Genomic DNA, 18083 nt, shown 5'->3' with positions numbered 1-18083 from the left:
TTTCCTCCTTCTCTTCCTCTGAACCCTCCCGTCTTTTTTCACATACGTTTACATTTACCTTCCCTCTCTTCCACCCCTCCACTTCCCTCCCTCCCTCCTTCACCATCTTCTTCCACTTCGCTTCTTATAAACTCTCCATCTTCTTCCCTCACCTCTCATCCAGTCCTCCATCAGGCTTTACTACACTTTTCCTCCTTTCCCCTCCTTCCTTCCTCCCCTCCTTCCGTACATCCATCCACCTATCCGTCCTTCCTTTCATGCTTTCTTACATCGATTCATCCAACCCATCCTTCCTTTCCTCCTTCCTTCCTTCCATCCATCCATCCATCCATCACGTCGTCTTAGATAAACACCCCACTCCCTTTCCCTTCCCAACTACTGCTATCGCTGTCTCATATTCTGCCCTTTTATCACCTATTCCTCTCCTACCTGATCTCCCCACCTACCCCTCCTCCTCTCCGAACATCCCCCACACCCCCACCTCCCCTCCAATACCCCCATCTCACAAATCAGTAGCCCCACCATCCATCTTTGGGTCGATAATACCCTCAGCCACTTCCCTCCACCTCAAGATTTCTTCCATATCCCACAGTCACCCATACACCATCCGTTTTCTTTGGCCTCCTCTTCCCCCATCTTCTTCAGGGCTCGTCTATATAAAAGTGTGTGTGATGATGATAGTGATGAATGATGATGATGGTAGGGACTTCACTGTAAATATTTAACTAGCTTGAAGATGATGATGATGATGGTGATGATGATTAATATGGTGCTGATAGTGATGATGATGATGATTTAATTTGATGATGATGATGATGATGAATAACATGGTGATGATGATGATGATTAATTTGGTGGTGATGATGATAGGGAAAGTACTGTAAATATTTATCTCGATTGAAAATATGATGATGGTGATGATGATGATGATGATAAGGATGATGATGATGATGATGATGAGGATCATGATGATGATGAAGAATATCTCATTTATGCATCACTTCTAATGGGGTGATGATGATGATGATTATTATTATTATTAAATATTATTATTATTATTATTATTATTATTATTATTAATATTATTATTAAAAACTGATAATACAAACATTATTAATTTCTATATTATTTCCACTCTGTACCCAGTTGTATTTATTCATGTATTGACCGAAAAAAGAATAGACAGATTTTTTATTTTTTTTTTATTTTCTGTGTCGCAAGCATCAAAATTCAGCGACTTAAAAATATCAAGTCATGGAGAGAAAATATATTGCGTGAAAAATTGCGTGCAGGTCAGAGTTAGAGAGAGAAAAAAAAGATTGCGTTAAAAGTTGCGTGCAGCGTGTGTTGGAAGCTGGTAGTGTTGAGTATGTAGGTTACTCTCTCTCTCTCTCTCTCTCTCTCTCTCTCTCTCTCTCTCTCTCTCTCTCTCTTTCAGAACGTACAAAAATGAATAAAGGAAATAAATAGAAGAGAGAGAGAGAGAGAGAGGTTAAAGAGAGCTGAGGTGGGTGGGGCATAAAACGTGATATATTGAGATTAAGTTGAGCTTAAGAAGAGAGAGTGAGAAAGTTCCGTGTGAGAGAGTAAAGAGGACCTCGAGAGCTGTAAATACCTCCAGGAAGTAGAGAAAGTAAGATAGGAGAGAAAGTAAGATAGGAAAGTAGTAAGAAAGTCAGAAACGAGAGAAAGTAAGAAAGTGAGGAAGGAGAGAAAGCGAGGAAGATATTAGAGAAGGAATAAGAAGCGTGAGGTAGGAGAAATAGAACTGTGTGTGTGTGTGTGTGTGTGTGTGTGTGTGTGCAATGGCCGTAAGTTTGACAGTCACCAGTTAGCATACAAACACCATTAATTACTTGCACATAAGTAGTCATGCATACGTACATAACTCATTCACACACACACACACACACACACACACACACACACACACACACACACACACACACACACACACACACACACACACACACACACACACACACACACACACACACACACACTTTTATTCAGACTCTTGAAGACGAACTAAGTTAAAGAAGAGTATAAATAAACCAACTCAGCTAAACACACAAATAATAATAATAATAATAATAATAATAATAATAAAGAGCTAGAAGACTGATAGGGCAAGGATGGGTGATGGTGGTGGTGATGATGATGATGATGATGATGGCAGAGGAAGAGAGGGTAGGCGGAATACCCTCTTTATAACACCTACGAAGCACTAAAGACAAGACGATGTAATAACCAGCAAGAGAGAGAGAGAGAGAGAGAGAGAGAGAGAGAGAGAGAGAGATGCAATAACCATAAAGCAAGATGGATAAAACAAGGAAGAAGAAGAAGGAGTAGAACGAGAGGGAAAGTTTGGAAAGAGAGAGAGAGAGAGAGTCTTTATATAAATCCTATTAAGTATATAATCCATAAAAATCCGGTAACCATGTAACCAGATAAATAAATAAATAGAAGAGATAGAAATAGATAGAATATAAATGAATCGACAAGGCAGATAGATAGATAAAAGCAGGAAATAGATAGTAGGAGATAAAGGAGAGTTGGCAGATAGATAGATCATCATTACCACTACTACTATCACCGTCATTACAACTATCACTACCACCACTACCGCTTCCCACCACCACCACTACCTACTTACCTATCCACCCACCTTCCTTCCTTCCTTCCTACCTACCTACCTACCTACCTACCTACCTACCTACCTACCTACCTACCTTCCTTCCTTCCTACCCACCCACCCACCCACCCACCCACCCACCCACCCACCCACCTACCTACCTTCCTTCCTTCCTTCCTTCCTTCCTACCCACCCACCCACCTACCTACGTACCTGTGTGTACTTTCTCGTGTCATTTGAGGTCACCGGGAAAGATCATTAACTTTACCGTAATGATGGTGATAATGATGGCTGATGATAATTATAATTTAACTGGGGTGCATCGTGTTTATTATTTAGCTCGTTATGGGTGTCTCTCTCTCTCTCTCTCTCTCTCTAAATATTCCATCCTGTCTCTCTCCAAAAATATTCCATCTCTCTCTCTCTCTCTCTCTCTCTCTCTCTCTCGGGGGGGTATTGTTTTGCTCAGTAAAACATCTGGTTGCTGAAGAAGGTACCATTTGACGTAGTTGGGGTGAAGGGGTTAGTATTTGAGAGAGAGAGAGAAAGAGAGAGAGGGCATACATTTTACTGTTCTTTATTTTACGGTATTTCTTTCATTTTTTCTTCCCTCCAGAGCAGGGGTTCCCAACCTTTATTTACCCATTACCCCATTTTCCACACCTCCCTTCACTCATTACCCCTCATTGCTTATGTTTCCACAATTGCATTTTAGCTGCTTAACATTTTGATGCCTAGATTTTAGTTTGAATGTAGGACTTAATTAAAGGTTAGGCTAAAACCAAGAGAGTTATTGCAAGGAGTAATTTATTTTTATTATTAACACTGATACCAAATAAACATGACTTTAAACATTCATCTCTGAATTTTAGTATAGGTCTGAAAGTCTATCATAACTGGTATGATTTTTAGATTTTTGTTTTTGTTTTGTTACCTCCCTCATTACCCTTCACAAAAGACCAAATTACCCCACTTGGGGTAATTTACCCCAGGTTGGGAACCCCTGCTCCAGAGGGGGAGAGAGAGAGAGAGAGAGAGAGAGAGAGAGGACATACATTTTAATATATTTTTATTTCATTTTTTCTTCCCCCCCATGGCATAATATCGCCAAGTTAGGCAGGGAAGTTTGCTCTCTGGGTTAATTATGGAAGTTGGGGCTTGAGAGTGGCTAATACCTCACCCCGTAGTGCCCCCCCGTCTGCCCCTGCCCCCTCCCCTGCCCCTTCCCCAGCCCCTTCCTTCCCCCCCTGCCCCCCTACCCTGTCCCCTTCCTCCTGTCCTTTCCCTCTTTCCCCCTCTACCGAGCCTGTTCCTCTCCCCCAGCTTTCTTACCCTCTCCCAGCCCCATTCTTCCTTCCCCTTTCCCCCTCTCCCCTTTCTCTCCCTCCCCTCCCCTCATTCTTCCCTTCTCCTCCCCTCTTTCTTCCCTTCCCCTCCCCTCCCCCCCTTCTCCCCCTACCCCTTTTGTTCCCCTCACCAGTTCCTTCGTTCCCTTCTCCCCTTTCCTGTCTGCCTCCCAGCCCCTCTTCTCCCCCTCCCCACCCCCTTTCCCCCTCCCCCCCTGCTGTGTCACCCCCGTCTAATTAATCTCAGGTGACAAAAATTACAGGTGGGGGGGGTCTGTTATATCCCCCTCCCCTATGCAGTACTTCCGGTTTGTGTAATACCTGTGTGACACCTGATGGAGGGTGATTAATTTTTCCCTCGACACCTTGTACACTCTCATTTACGTCTGGAAAGGAAGCTCCCTAACACCTCTTCCTTAGCTATTTGTTTTTAGATATGCCTGGTTCATGTCCTTTTGTACATTCGGTATGGAATGGTATTGGAAGGATTTATGGGACACAGAACAGTAGGGTGTAATAAGTAATATAAATCGCTAAGGAAAAGGTGTTAGGGAGCTTTAGGTCAGTATAGTGTAATAAGTAAAATGAATCGCTAAGGAAAAGGTGTTAGCGAGCTTGAGGACAGTAAGGTGTAATAAGTGAAATAAATCGCAAAGGAAAAGGTGTTAGGGAGCTTGAGGACAGTATGGTGTAATAAGTAAAATATATCGCTAAGGAAAAAGTGTTAGGGAGCTTGAGGACAGTAAAGTGTAATAAGTAAAATAAATCGCTAAGGAAAAGGTGTTAGCGAGCTTGAGGACAGTAAGGTGTTATAAGTGAAATAAATCGCTAAGGAAAAGGTGTTAGGGAGCTTGAGGACAGTATGGTGTAATAAGTAAAATAAATCGCTAAGGAAAAGGTGTTAGGGAGCTTGAGGACAGTAAAGTGTAATAAGTAAAATAAATCGCTAAGGAAAAGGTGTTAGGGAGCTTGAGGACAGTATGGTGTAATAAGCAAAATAAATCGCTAAGGAAAAGGTGTTAGGGAGCTTGAGGACAGTAAGGTGTAATAAGTAAAATAAATCGCTAAGGAAAAGGTGTTAGGGAGCTTCCTCAACCGGCGAGAATACTGGCCCTTTACCTGCCACCTGCCACACGACACCTGTGACACAAATACTTCCGGTTCATATCAGCGGTCGGCCATATTTGACACCCCCTGGCCTGATAAGTGTAATATATTTCTTGTTAAGTAAATGTAATGCCTTTGATACTGTGCCTTCAATGTGACACCTCTAAGGCAAGTCTGTATCTTTATATATGACACCTGACACGATTGCTGTAATTTCCTCGTATGGCACCACTAACATGAACACCCTCCTATTCATATCAACTTTATATATACGACACATGACACAATTACCAATATCCCCTTCTCGTTTGACACCAAAGGACTGAGCTTCGTCTTCTTCGCATCTGCTTTATATGTGGCACCTTCTGACACGCTGGCTGTCCTTCCCTTCTCGTTTGACACCACTAAATATCCCGCTGCCACCTTCCACCGTGGCCCCGCGTGCAGTATTTTACGCAGATAAAGTCATTCTGTCTCGCCATAAACTTCCGGATTTGTCCTACCTCTGCCCAGGTGTAATTATCTTCTTTCCTTCCTCCTGCTTCCTGGTTTCTTGTAAAATCTCCACTACATTATTTTCCTTTCTTCTTCTTTATCCACCCCATCCCACACCTTACCCAACCTCACCCAACCCCACCGTACCCCACCCCACTTCACGCAGCTTCACCCCATCCCACTTCACACCTCATCTCACCCTACCCAACCCCACGCAACCTCACCCCACCCCACTGTAGGGTACCTCATTTCACACAACTTCACTCCACCCCATGTAACTTCACCCCTTCCCACACCTCACCTCACCTTCATCAACTCCCCTTCCCTCATTTCTAATTTTTCTCTCCTTTTGTCATGGTTTTGCATAAAAAGAAAAACGCTTTCTTATCCTTTACCCCCACCAAGCCTACATCACGCCACCCTTCTTCCCTGCCTGTCCTTCTCTCATGATAAACTGATATGGATTTTCTTATCAGTGTTTATTTCTAAGTAGATCCTATTCTTACCTCTGTCATTTTTCACAGCTGTAGTCTGCCATCCTACCCCATCATCATGCCATCTCACCTTCCCTCACCCTTACCCCACCCCTACCCCACTTCACACTCACCCCACCCCTACCCCACTTCACACCCACCAACCCCTACTTCACTTCATCCTCACCCCACCCACCAACTCAGCACTGGCCCAACTTTCTTTTCTCGTGTCCTTTCCTGAGACACGTAATTGTGTCGTGTTTCACCTATTTTATCGCAGCGTACGTCCTCTGTATAATCTAGAAGGCATTTTGTTATTAGCTCTATTCCTGTGTAAACCCTCTCGCTACAGACCACTATCATACTAGCATTCTACCTTCATTCTAACCACACTTACCAGACACCTTCGTTCTCGTCCTCCTCCTCACCCTCACCCTCACCCTCACTCCATCCATCTTTCCTTCTCAGTTCTTTTCTCAAGGGTGTAATTGGACCCTGTTTGACCTAGTTTGCCCTAGCAGACAGCTCATTAGAGACAGGTGGGCGCCTTGTTACCTTTCCTTCCTTCTTATACACCGCTCACTCTAGCCAGACAACACTCTAAGTCAGTATTTTGTGTTCACTCTACAAACACACACTGCCTCTTTGCCCTCACCCCATTTTACTCTCACTCTTTTTCACTCAAACAGCATCCTCACTCTCTCTCCCCCACCTTTATATCGCCCTCCCCCTCACCTTATTCCCCCCACCTTCCCACTTACCTCATTCCCCCCACCCTCCCCCTCACCATATCCCCTCCACCCCCCTCACCATATCCCCTCCACCCCCCGTCACCCTATCTCCCCACCCTCACCCATCACCTCACACCATCCCTCCTATCTTTCTGTCCTCTTCTCACACCTGTAATTAAATCTTCAGGTAATATAGTTCCTCTCAATTGATAAGGCTTAAATAACTTGTCATTTTATCCTAATACTCGCAGTTTATAAAGGAGTAGGCCCCTTATCCCCTTATCCTCTCTCCCCCTTCCCTTACACCGTCTCTCTACCTTCACTCTGCCTCCACATACCACCTCTCAGACCCCACTTCAGCCTCACCCTTACCTCACTCTCACACCATCCTCACTCTTATTTCATTCTTCCTACACATATCACCTCTCTGACCTCATCTCAACCTCACCCTTACCCCACTGTCACATCATCCTCATTCTGCCTTTACATATCACCTCTTTGACCTCATCTCACTCTCACTCTACTCTCACATGCTCACTCTATCTACCACACCACACCACTCCATTGTGCTTGTCTTTTGTTCTTTTCTTTTGCGTATAATTAGAATTTGGCTCACCTAGTTTACCCTAGCACATAACTAATTAGCAGGCAGGTGGCATGTTTATTATTATTACTACTATTACTACTGCTGCTACTGCTACTACTACTACTATTATTATTATTATTATTATTATTACTTGCAACGCCACACCCCACCTCAACCTCACTCCCACCTCAACCTCACCCCCCACCCCACCTCAACCTCACCCCCCACCTCAAGCTCACAGCACTTTAAATTCACCCCGACCTCAACCTCAGCCTCACCCCAACCTCAGCCTCACCCCAACCTCAGCCTCACCTTCCAACCCTCACCCACCCTACATTTCTTGTCTTCACTCTCTCTCTCTCTCTCTCTCTCTCTCTCTCTCTCTCTCTCTCTCTCTCTCTCAGGTAATTAGATTCTTACCTGACCTGATTTGCCATAGTAGACAGGTAGACAGACTAATTTTAAACCATAGTCTTTTCACGTCAACCTGGCTCAGAGTTTCGTCCTTTTGGAGCTTATTTCACGTAGCTCAGTGGCAGAAAAAGACAGTGTTACGGCTCTGCACCCTTCCCATTGCACTTCTTCGTGACTGGCATTCTGTTGTTGTGTTAATCTATTGGTGCAACCCAGTATTCGTGATGGAGAGATGGCGATTTTAGGACGAGTTGGAATGTGTGTGTGTGTGTGTGTGTGTGTGTGTGTGTGTGTGTGTGTGTGTGTGTGTGTGTGTGTGTGTGTGTGTGTGTGTGTGTGTGTGTGTGTGTGTGTGTGTGTACAAATATCTCCCCTCACCCCATACAACTCTCACACCAGTAATTTATCTTCATTCTAGTCTTTCATAGGCCATAACACTTCACGCTCACCCCACTAACACCCCACCTTCACCCCACTCCACCCCACTAACACCCCACCTCCACCACACCCCACTCCGTCAACAAAATTACTCACCCCACAAACCCCACCAGAACCCCACCAAAACCTCAGCTTCACCCTACCCACAACACCCCCACTATCTCACCCCACTCACTTCCTTTCATCATCCCTCCCCACCCTCCCCAACCACCCACTCCACACCTACTCACGATCCACTGACTAAATCCACTCCAACACTCCACATTCATCATACCCTTATCATTCCACTCTCACTCCACACTCATTCCATCCCAGTCTATCCACTGTCCTATCCCATTCCATCCCTCATTTCTCCTCGCCTTCATCTCATCCACCCTGACCACGGCCACCCACCCCACCCAATCCACTCTAGCACTCCACTTTCACACTCTCACTCCACCCTCACTATCACCCCCACCACCACCCCTACCAACCCACCGAATCCCCTTGCAACACTCCATCTTTCTCACCCCCATATACCTACACCACACCACACCCCACCCCACCCCACCACACCCCACCCAGGCCACTGCAACACTCCACCTCTTCCACCCTCACATACCCACACCACCCACCTTCTCACACCCACACGCACCCCACCCCCATTCCACCTTTCTCTTCCCCACAGCACACCCACCCACCCACCCAGTCCACCCCAGCACTGCAATCCTTCCACCCCCACTCCACCTTTCCCACCCCCCACATACCCACACAACCCACCCACCCCTCCCATCGCAGCCCTCCACCCACTCACCCCCAAATACCCACACCACCCACTCACCCCTTCCACCCTCACTCCACCCCAATCCACACCAGCCCTCCACCTTTCACGCAGGCTATAACTCCTCCACATCGCTGGTCCACAAGGGCTGTAATAGAGCTGAGATAATTGGCGGTCCAGCTCTGCGGTCCAGCCCACACCCGCACGCAACACTGGAGAGAGAGAGGAGGAGGAGGAGGAGGAGGAGGAACGCTGCAGTAGATAAAAAAAGAGGGAGGGAAGAGCGAAGGAAGAAGTGAAGGAGGAAAAGAGGATTTAGAGAGAGAGAGAGAGCGAGGTAATGTGGAAAAAGATAGACAAAAAAGAGAATATGGACTAATATGAGAGAGAGAGAGAGAGAGAGAGAGAGAGAGAGAGAGAGAGAGAGAGAGAGAGAGAGAGAGAGAGAGCTGTAAAGAGTAAGATTTTTTTAGGAAGAACAAAAGATGGCAAGATTCTACACTATTTTTTTTTTTTTTGAGAGAAAGATGGACAGATTCAGTAGTTCTTTTCTTTAATTTTCTTATATATTGTTTTTGGTACAAGTGGCATGGGGAGTGTTTTTCTTCTTGCTAAAATTTATTATTATTATTATTATTATTGTTATTATTATTTTAGGAAGAGCTAGGGACGTGTACATTTTTCCTCGTGATGCATTTACAATCTATATTTATTTTTATTATTATTACTATTATTATTATTATTATTATTATTATTACTACTACTACTACTACTACTACTACTACTACTACTACTACTACCACCACTACTACTACTATTACTACTACTACTACTACTATTTTAGGAAGAGCGAGAAGTATGGAAAGAGTATATTTTTTCCCTATTTAATTTACTACTACTACTACTACTATTATTATTATTAGTAGTAGTAGTAGTAGTATTACCGGTATTATTATTATTATTATTATTATTATTATTATTATTATTATTATTAAGGAAGTAGAGGAGGCATAACAATTTTAAAAAACATTCTTCACATGTATAGAGAGAAGTAACATTTATTTCTTATTCCAGACAGAACAAGAGACAAGAGAAGACCACATCAGCCCTCCCTCCAAAAAGTAAGGAAATAAGTATAATAAGTAACATAAGTAAAAATACGTAAATAAGTAAGTACGGTAAGTGCGTAAATAAACAAATAAATAAGGAAATAAGTAAATGAATATGCAAGTAATTAAGTAAGTACATAAGCAAGTTAGTAATCTGTATCTTGTATCTTCGGACCGTCACTTTCCTAGGCAGCGACCCTTACCACTGGGCCACCGCGGGGAGTTGCCTAGTAGTGAAAATAAGTCGCTTGATAGAATATGTTTAGAATACGCCATCGCTCTGAAGGGGTTGAGTCTAAGCAGAGGGGAGGGATTAGGTGGGATTAAAAAGGATTGGGTGGGATTTGTAGGGATTCGGTGGGATTAGTAGGGATTTGGTGGGATTAGGGATTCGGTGGGATTTATAGGAATTTGAGCATACGAGAGGGGGCGCTGACCCCTGACTTTACCCCCCACACACTCCCACTGCACCCTCACCTCCCCCTCTGTCTGCATTCCCGAGGGAGTGGGGTGAGAGGGGGAGTGGGGTGAGCGAGAGTGGCGTGGTAAGGGAGAGGTAGGTAAGAAATGAGTGGGGGTTATTAGGAGTGGCTGGATGAGTGAGGTGAGGGGGATGGATGTCTGGTGAGTGGGGTGAGTGACAACATGAGTGGGTGGAGAGGGGTGGGTGAGATAAGGCGAACAGATAACAGGGATAAATGACCGGCTGAGTGGGGAGTGGGGGGATGAGAGGCTGAATGAGTGGGGATGAGACTGAAGGAGTGGGGGGTGAGTGAGTGAGTGGGGGTAAGTGAATGAGTGAGTGGGGGTGAGTGAATGAGTGAGTGGGGGTAAGTGAATGAGTGAGTGGGGGTAAGTGGGTGAGTGGGGGTGAGCGAGTGAGTACGGGTGAGTGAGTGAGTGGGGGTAAGTGAGTCAAATTACAAGCAACTACTGGAGAGAGAGAGAGAGAGAGAGAGAGAGAGAGAGAGAGAGAGAGAGAGGCCACAGATTGCAGAATAATGACATGTTGCAAATATAAAGGGATCATGCAGTTGCAATTGCATAACTGAATTTGCCACCCTGTAAAACCAATATACTTTTCATCACCAACTCGTATTTGCGAATTGTACGGATTTCGACGTGCTGTCTGACCCTGTACAATTTTTATAATGGCCGCGGATATTAAAAAAAAAAAAAAAAAAAAAGTTGATCTGTGTACGGATGAGCGGAAAAACGAAATTAAAAAGTTGTGCTAAATATTTTTGATTTTGGATTTTTTTGGGGGGAGTTTTTTGGATTTTGGAATTATTTTGATTTTGGATTTTTTTTTTTAGATTTTTTTATATTTTTGATTTTGGAATGTTTTGGGTTTTGGATTTTTTTTTTTTGACTTTTGGATTTTAATTTTTATTGGATTTTTTTTTATATTTAGGAACTTTTTTCATTTTGGATTTTTTATTTTTTTTAATGGGTTGATTTGTTTGTGGTCAGGTGGTTAGAGGTGCGATTCGCTGTCTGAAAGAGCGGAAGTTCGATCCCAATTTGGTCAGGGAATAGTGAAATGATTTTATATTTCGTTAAAAGTCTTTCTTGAGAAATTTAATGGCAACTTACAACCAGGAAGTTGCTTGTCTATTACTTGCATAAAAATTAACACACACACACACACACACACACACACACACACACACACACACACACACACACACACACACATTCATTTATCACCAGTAACCAGGAAATACTTGTCTATCATTTACACACACACACACACACACACACACACACACACAGTAAACTTGAACCATGGAATGTTTTTCAATCCACAACCAATCAGTCATTTCCGTATATAAACAGAAGAGTCAGCAAATACGAAAATAAATAATAAAAATAGTAAAATTAAATCAATCATTAAATTATAGTAATAAATATAAATAAATCGATAAACAAAACAATAAAGATATACACCAATAAATCAATACTTAAACCCATAAGTAAGGCAGCCTCCTCTCACCGCTATTAGGGGAAGCGTCCATTTTGCCTAGGGGTGGGGGAGTACTGTACCAATAGGAAGGGTCCATTTTGCTACGGGGTGGGGGAGTCCCGTAGGCAACCGGACCCCCTTTCATCCGTCATTGTTGGCTGTCAGACGAACGGACAGGCGTGACAGGGGGTGACTGAGAGGGACAAACAGATCCCTTACTCCCGTCTCACCCCACTCACATCCCACTCATTCCTTCCGCATCCGGTTTGCATCTCCTCTCTCACCTCTTTCATTCTATCACCCCTTCTTTCATCTCCTTTCACTCCTTCATCCCTCTCATTTCCTTCACTCTTTCACCTATATTGTACACCGTTTATTCTTTCCCTGTCCCCACTCTCTTCCCCTCTCTCTCCTCTCACCCCCTCTTCCCCCTCTCTCTTTCCTCCCTCTTTCCTTTCACCCCCCATCCCTTCCTCACCCCACTCACTTCACTCCCTCATCCAGAAACAAGGAAAGTACAACAGAGGGAGAACTCTCAGCATCATGCCTAGTGAGTGGGCCGCACACTCATTCACAGCTCTTTGCAGCCACCGGAATCCTGGCTCCATCTTACAGACCTACAATATTCACACACTTTTTTTTTTTTTAATATATTTCCCTTAACATACACCTGTTTTGATGACTTCACAGACTCTTACCTGTAAATGGAGTGCCAATGAGGAACGATAAGAAGGAAGAGAAGAGATGGCAAGACATAAAGAGGAAGAGATAGGGAGGTGGAGGAAAGGAGGAGCCACAAAGAGGGAGAGACAGGAGGGAGGCAGAGAGATAGGGAGGTGGAGGGAAAGAGGCACCAAAGAGGGAGAGACAAAAGGGCGGCGGAGAGATAGTTAAGTGGAGGGAGAGAGAGAGAGGAGGGCCCAAAGAGGGAGAGATAGCTAAGTGGAGGGAGAGAGGAGCGGAGAGAGAGCGTGGTGGAGGGAGAGAGAGAGTAGAGCCAAAGAGGGAGAGATTAGGAAGGCAATGTATTCATTACTATGCATTACTTGTGTCACAGCCGCCCTGCCCCTGTCCCTGCAGCCTCCCCGACACGCTGCCTCTCTCTCTCTTTCCCTTGTCTTTCCTTTTCCTTTTCCTGTCTCTTCCCATCACGCTTTCTGTCTCTTTCCCATGTCTTTCCTTTTTCTTTTCCCTTTCCTTGCCTTTCTCTCTCTTTTTCCCTTGTTTTTCCTTTTTCTCTTCCCTTTCCTGTCCCTTCCTATTATGCTTTGTCTCTTTCCCTTGTCTTTCCTTTTTCTTTTCCCTTTCCTGTCTCTTCCCATCACACTGCCTCTCTCTCTCTCTTTCCCTTGTTTTTCCTTTTCCTTTTCCTGTCCCTTCCCATCACGCTGCCTCTCTCTCTCTCTTTTTCCCTTGTCTTTCCTTTTCCTGTCCCTTCCCATCACGGTGCCTCTTTCTCTCTTTTTCCCTTGTCTTTTCATTTTTCTTTTCCTTTTCCTGTCCCTTCCCTTGACCTTTTCCTGCCCCTTCCCTGATATTTTCCTAACCCTTTCCCGCTCCTTCCCAGCCAGCCCCTGTCCCATCACCCTCCCTGTTACGCTACCTGTTTCATTTTCCCTTGTCTTTCCTGTTTCTTTTCCTTTTTCTGACCCTTTCCTTGACCTTTTCTTGCCCCTTTCCTTGACCTTTTCCTGCCCCTTTCCTTGACCTTTTCCTGCCCCTTTCCTTGACCTTTTCTTACCCCTTTTCCTACCCCTTTCCTTGACCTTTTCCTACCCCTTTCCTTGACCTTTTCTTACCTATTTCCTTGACCTTTTCTTACCTCTTTCCTTGACCTTTTCTTACCCCTTGCCTTGACCTTTTTTACCCCTTGCCTTGACCTTTCCTTACCCCATTCCTTGACCTTTCCTTACCCCATTCCTTGACCTTTTCTTACCTCTTTCCTTGACATTTCCCTGCCCCTTTCCTTGACCTTTCCCTGCCCCTTTCCTTGACCTTTCCCTGCCCCTTTCCTTGACCTTTTCCTGCCCCTTTCCTTGACCTTTCCCTACCCGTTTCCTTGACCTTTCCCTGCCCCTTTCCTTGACCTTTCCCTACCCGTTTCCTTGACCTTTTCCTGCCCGTTTCCTTGACCTTTTCCTGCCCCTTTCCTTGACCTTTCCCTACCCGTTTCCTTGACCTTTTCCTGCCCGTTTCCTTGACCTTTCCCTGCCCCTTTCCTTGACCTTTCCCTACCCGTTTCCTTGACCTTTTCCTGCCCCTTTCCTTGACCTTTTCCTGCCCGTTTCCTTGACCTTTTCCTGCCCGTTTCCTTGACCTTTCCCTGCCCCTTTCCTTGACCTTTCCCTGCCCCATTCCTTGACCTTTCCTTTCTCTTTCCTCTTCACCTTCTCTACCTTTCTCTTTACTTTTCCTGCCTCTTCATTTTCCTTCTTTATCGTTCGTTTTTTTCCCTTTTTCCTTCTCTCTCCTTTTCCTGCTTTTTTTTTTTTTTTTTTTTTTACCTCATTCCCTCTCCATTCCCCCCTCTTCTTTCTTTCTTTCTTTCTTTCACTTTTTTGTTAGTTTCTTTTTCTTTCATTTTCTTGCCTTTCACCTGTCCCTCTCCCTTTTCTTTTCCCTTCCTTTCCTGGTCTGTTTTTTTTGTTTTCCTATTCACCTCTTCTTTCCCCTCTCATCTTTTTTCCTGTTCGTTTTCTCTTCCCTCTTTCCCCTTCCTTTCCTGCTGCTTCAAGTTTAGTATATCTTTCCTTCCCATCTCTTTCCATCCCTCCCCTACCTTTCCCTCGTCTCCCCTCCCCTCCCCTACCTTTCCCTTGTCTCCCCTCCTCTCCCCTCCCCTACCTTTCCCTTGTCTCCCCTCCTCTCCCCTCCCCTACCTTTCCCTTGTCTCCCCTCCCCTCCCCTACCTTTCCCTCGTCTCCTCTCCCCTCCCCTACCTTTCCCTCGTCTCCCCTCCCCTACCTTTCCCTTGTCTCCCCTCCCCTCCCCTACCTTTCCCTCGTCTCCCCTCCCCTTCCCTACCTTTCCCTTGTCTCCCCTCCCCTCCCCTACCTTTCCCTTGTCTCCCCTCCCCTCCCCTACCTTTCCCTTGTCTCCCCTCCCCTCCCCTACCTTTCCCTCGTCTCCCCTCCTCTCCCCTACCTTTCCCTTGTCTCCCCTCCCCTCCCCTACCTTTCCCTCGTCTCCCCTCCCTTCCCCTACCTTTCCCTCGTCTCCCCTCCCCTCCCCACCCCTTCTCTCCTCTTCTTTTCTCATCCTCTCTCATCTCCCCATCCTTTCTTTTCCTCTTCCTCTCTTTCCCTTTAACCTTTATTCTGATGTTTTCCCCTCCCTTCCTTTCTTTCCCTCTCCCTCCTCTCTTCTTCTCATCTCCTCTTCTCTTTTCTTCCCTTCTCCTCCGTCCTCTCCTCTTCTCTCTTCCCTTCCCTTCTCTTCTCTTCTCTTCTTCTCTCCTCTTCTCTTTTCATCTCTTGTCATGTCTTGTCTTCTCTTGTCTTCCCTCCTCATCTCTCCTCTCCTCTTCCCTTCCTTTAACTTTTCTCTTCCTCCTCTCATCCATTCTCTCCCCTTCCCTTCCTGACCTTTCCACCCTTCCGCCCAGAGCGTTAAATTAAAGGAAGTGATGTTATGTGGTAGTTGTGGTGGGGATGGTGGTAGTTATGGTTGTGGTGGGGATGGTGGTAGGTTTGGTTTTGGTGGAGGTGGTGGTGGTTGTGGTTGTGATGGGAATGGTGGTAGTTGTGGTTGTGGTGGGAATGGTGGTAGTTGTGGTTGTGGTGGGAGTGGTGGTAGTTGTGGTTGTGGTGGGGATGGTGGTTGGTTGTGGTGGAGATGGTGGTAGTTGGTGTTGATGTCATGGTAGTTTTGGTGGTTGTAGTTATAAAGGAAGTGATGTTTTGTCCTAGTTGTAGTGAGGATGGTAATTGTTGTGATAGTTGTAGTGGTAGTCTCATTTAGTATCCTATTTTTTTTTGTGTGTGTGTGTCCAACTCTGTGCATAGACCTCTTAGTTACCAAGACCCAGTAGCTCTCTTGCATCCATACACCTCTACATGTCACCACTTCGGCGCTAACACCCTCCGTCCATATTGAACACATGCTAGGGCTGCCTCATACAGGACTGGCATATTGGTATTGGTGGGGGTATTTTTATGACATGTCGGCGGGTCTTGTGGTAGATCAGTCAAGTCTGTTTTAATGACATTCAATTCCTTAAACTGTTCCCTGCCCCAGCGTCGATTCGAACCTGGGTCCATTCAGACTGCAGGCCACCTCTCTGCTGATTCGGCCACCGCCTGTTGTGATTGAGTAGGTTTGTAATTTTTTTTTTTTATGCAAGGAAGAAGGAACCAAAGGTCAGGAGTGCTCGCAAGTGATTTTGGTTAGGTTAGAAGTGTCACCCAATGCACCTGATTATCTATCTATCTATCTATCTATCTATTGCCAGACACCACAATCCCGCAAAGGGTGGCCATTTGACACTGAGTTATTTGTTTTACAGGGAAAAAGAACCTAATTCTGAGGCGTGTTTGTAGGTATGTGTAAGTAAAGGTTTATTTAAGTGTATGTGTTTGTAAGTAAATTAAGGTTTATTGAAGTGTCAGTGCCTCGATTTGACCCTCAGAATCAGAAATCTCCCAGCGCTGTTCACAACACCTCACAGCAAAGAGTACAGTACATAGATATGGTAATGTTATGAATAGTAATAATAAGTAAGAGTAAATATAGGTACCAGGTACAGTACAGTACAATATAGGTATGGTAACAGTACAATAAGTATGGTAACAGTAGGTATGGTAACAGTACAATATAGGTATGGTAACAGTACAATATAGGTATGGTAACAGTACAATAAGTATGGTAACAGTACAATAAGAATGATAATAGGTATGGTAACAGCACAATATAGGTATGGTAACAGTACAATATAGGTATGGTAACAGTACAATAAGTATGGTAACAGTACAATAAGAATGATAATAGGTATGGTAACAGCACAATATAGGTATGGTAACAGTACAATATAGGTATGGTAACAGTACAATAAGAATGATAATAGGTATGGTAACAGTACAATAAGAATGATAATAGGTATGGTAACAGTACAATAAGAATGATAATAGGTATGGTAACAGTACAATAAGTATGGTATCAATAGGTATGGTAACAGCACAATATAGATATGGTAACAGTACAATATAGGTATGGTAACAGTACAATATAGGTAAGGTAACAGTACAATAAGTATGGTAACAATAGGTATGGTAACAGTACAATATAGGTATGGTAAAACAATAGGTATGGTAACAGTACAATATAGGTATGGTAACAGTACAATAAGTATGGTAACATTACAATATAGGTAAGGTAACAGTACAATAAGTATGATAATAGGAATTGTAACAGTACAATATAGATATGGTAACAGTACAATATAGGTATGGTAACAGTACAATATAGGTAAGGTAACAGTACAATAAGTATGATAATAGGAATGGTAACAGTACAATATAGGTATGGTAACAGTACCATATAGGTATGGTAGCAGTACAATATAGGTATGGTAGCAGTACAATAAGTATGGTAACAATAGGTATGGTAACAGTACAATATAGGTATGGTAACAGTACAATAAGTATGGTAACATTACAATATAGGTAAGGTAACAGTACAATAAGTATGATAATAGGAATGGTAACAGTACAATATAGGTATGGTAACAGTACAATATAGGTATGGTAACAGTACAATATAGGTAAGGTAACAGTACAATAAGTATAATAGGAATGGTAACAGTACAATATAGGTATGGTAATATTAAGAATAAGAATAATAAGTAAGTGATAAACAAGTCCATCCCACCAAGTCATGCAGGGGCAGAGGGAAGCTAGCCTCCTGTACCACATCCCTGAGTGCTGTTGACCCCTGACCCCTGGCCTTATTCATGCCACAACCAGCCGGCCAGGTGTCATTTCACCATTAACGAGTCACCATTGTGCCGATAGTCGTTACTGGCGGGG

The 18083-nt window shown here is 44.2% G+C and overlaps 1 protein-coding gene across 1 annotated transcript; it reads right to left on the bottom strand.

The window, feature by feature from the left end:
* Window positions 1-5059: 5059 nt before the first annotated feature.
* On the bottom strand, window positions 5060-15530 carry LOC145414400 (uncharacterized). Its single transcript, XM_080283936.1, has 3 exons — window positions 15438-15530; window positions 13213-13314; window positions 5060-5107 (listed from the first exon to the last, which is right to left on the bottom strand). The coding sequence occupies exons 1-3, from the start codon at window positions 15528-15530 to the stop codon at window positions 5060-5062; spliced, it is 243 nt and encodes an 80-aa protein (XP_080140062.1).
* Window positions 15531-18083: the final 2553 nt, after the last annotated feature.

The sequence above is a fragment of the Coenobita brevimanus genome, chromosome 99 (assembly GCF_032717465.1).
Source record: "Coenobita brevimanus isolate Jiangsu-jjx chromosome 99, ASM3271746v2, whole genome shotgun sequence".
In the NCBI taxonomy this organism is placed as follows: domain Eukaryota; kingdom Metazoa; phylum Arthropoda; class Malacostraca; order Decapoda; family Coenobitidae; genus Coenobita; species Coenobita brevimanus.
Note: the sequence above shows the minus strand (reverse complement) of the source record. Positions and strands in the feature narration are given on the sequence as shown.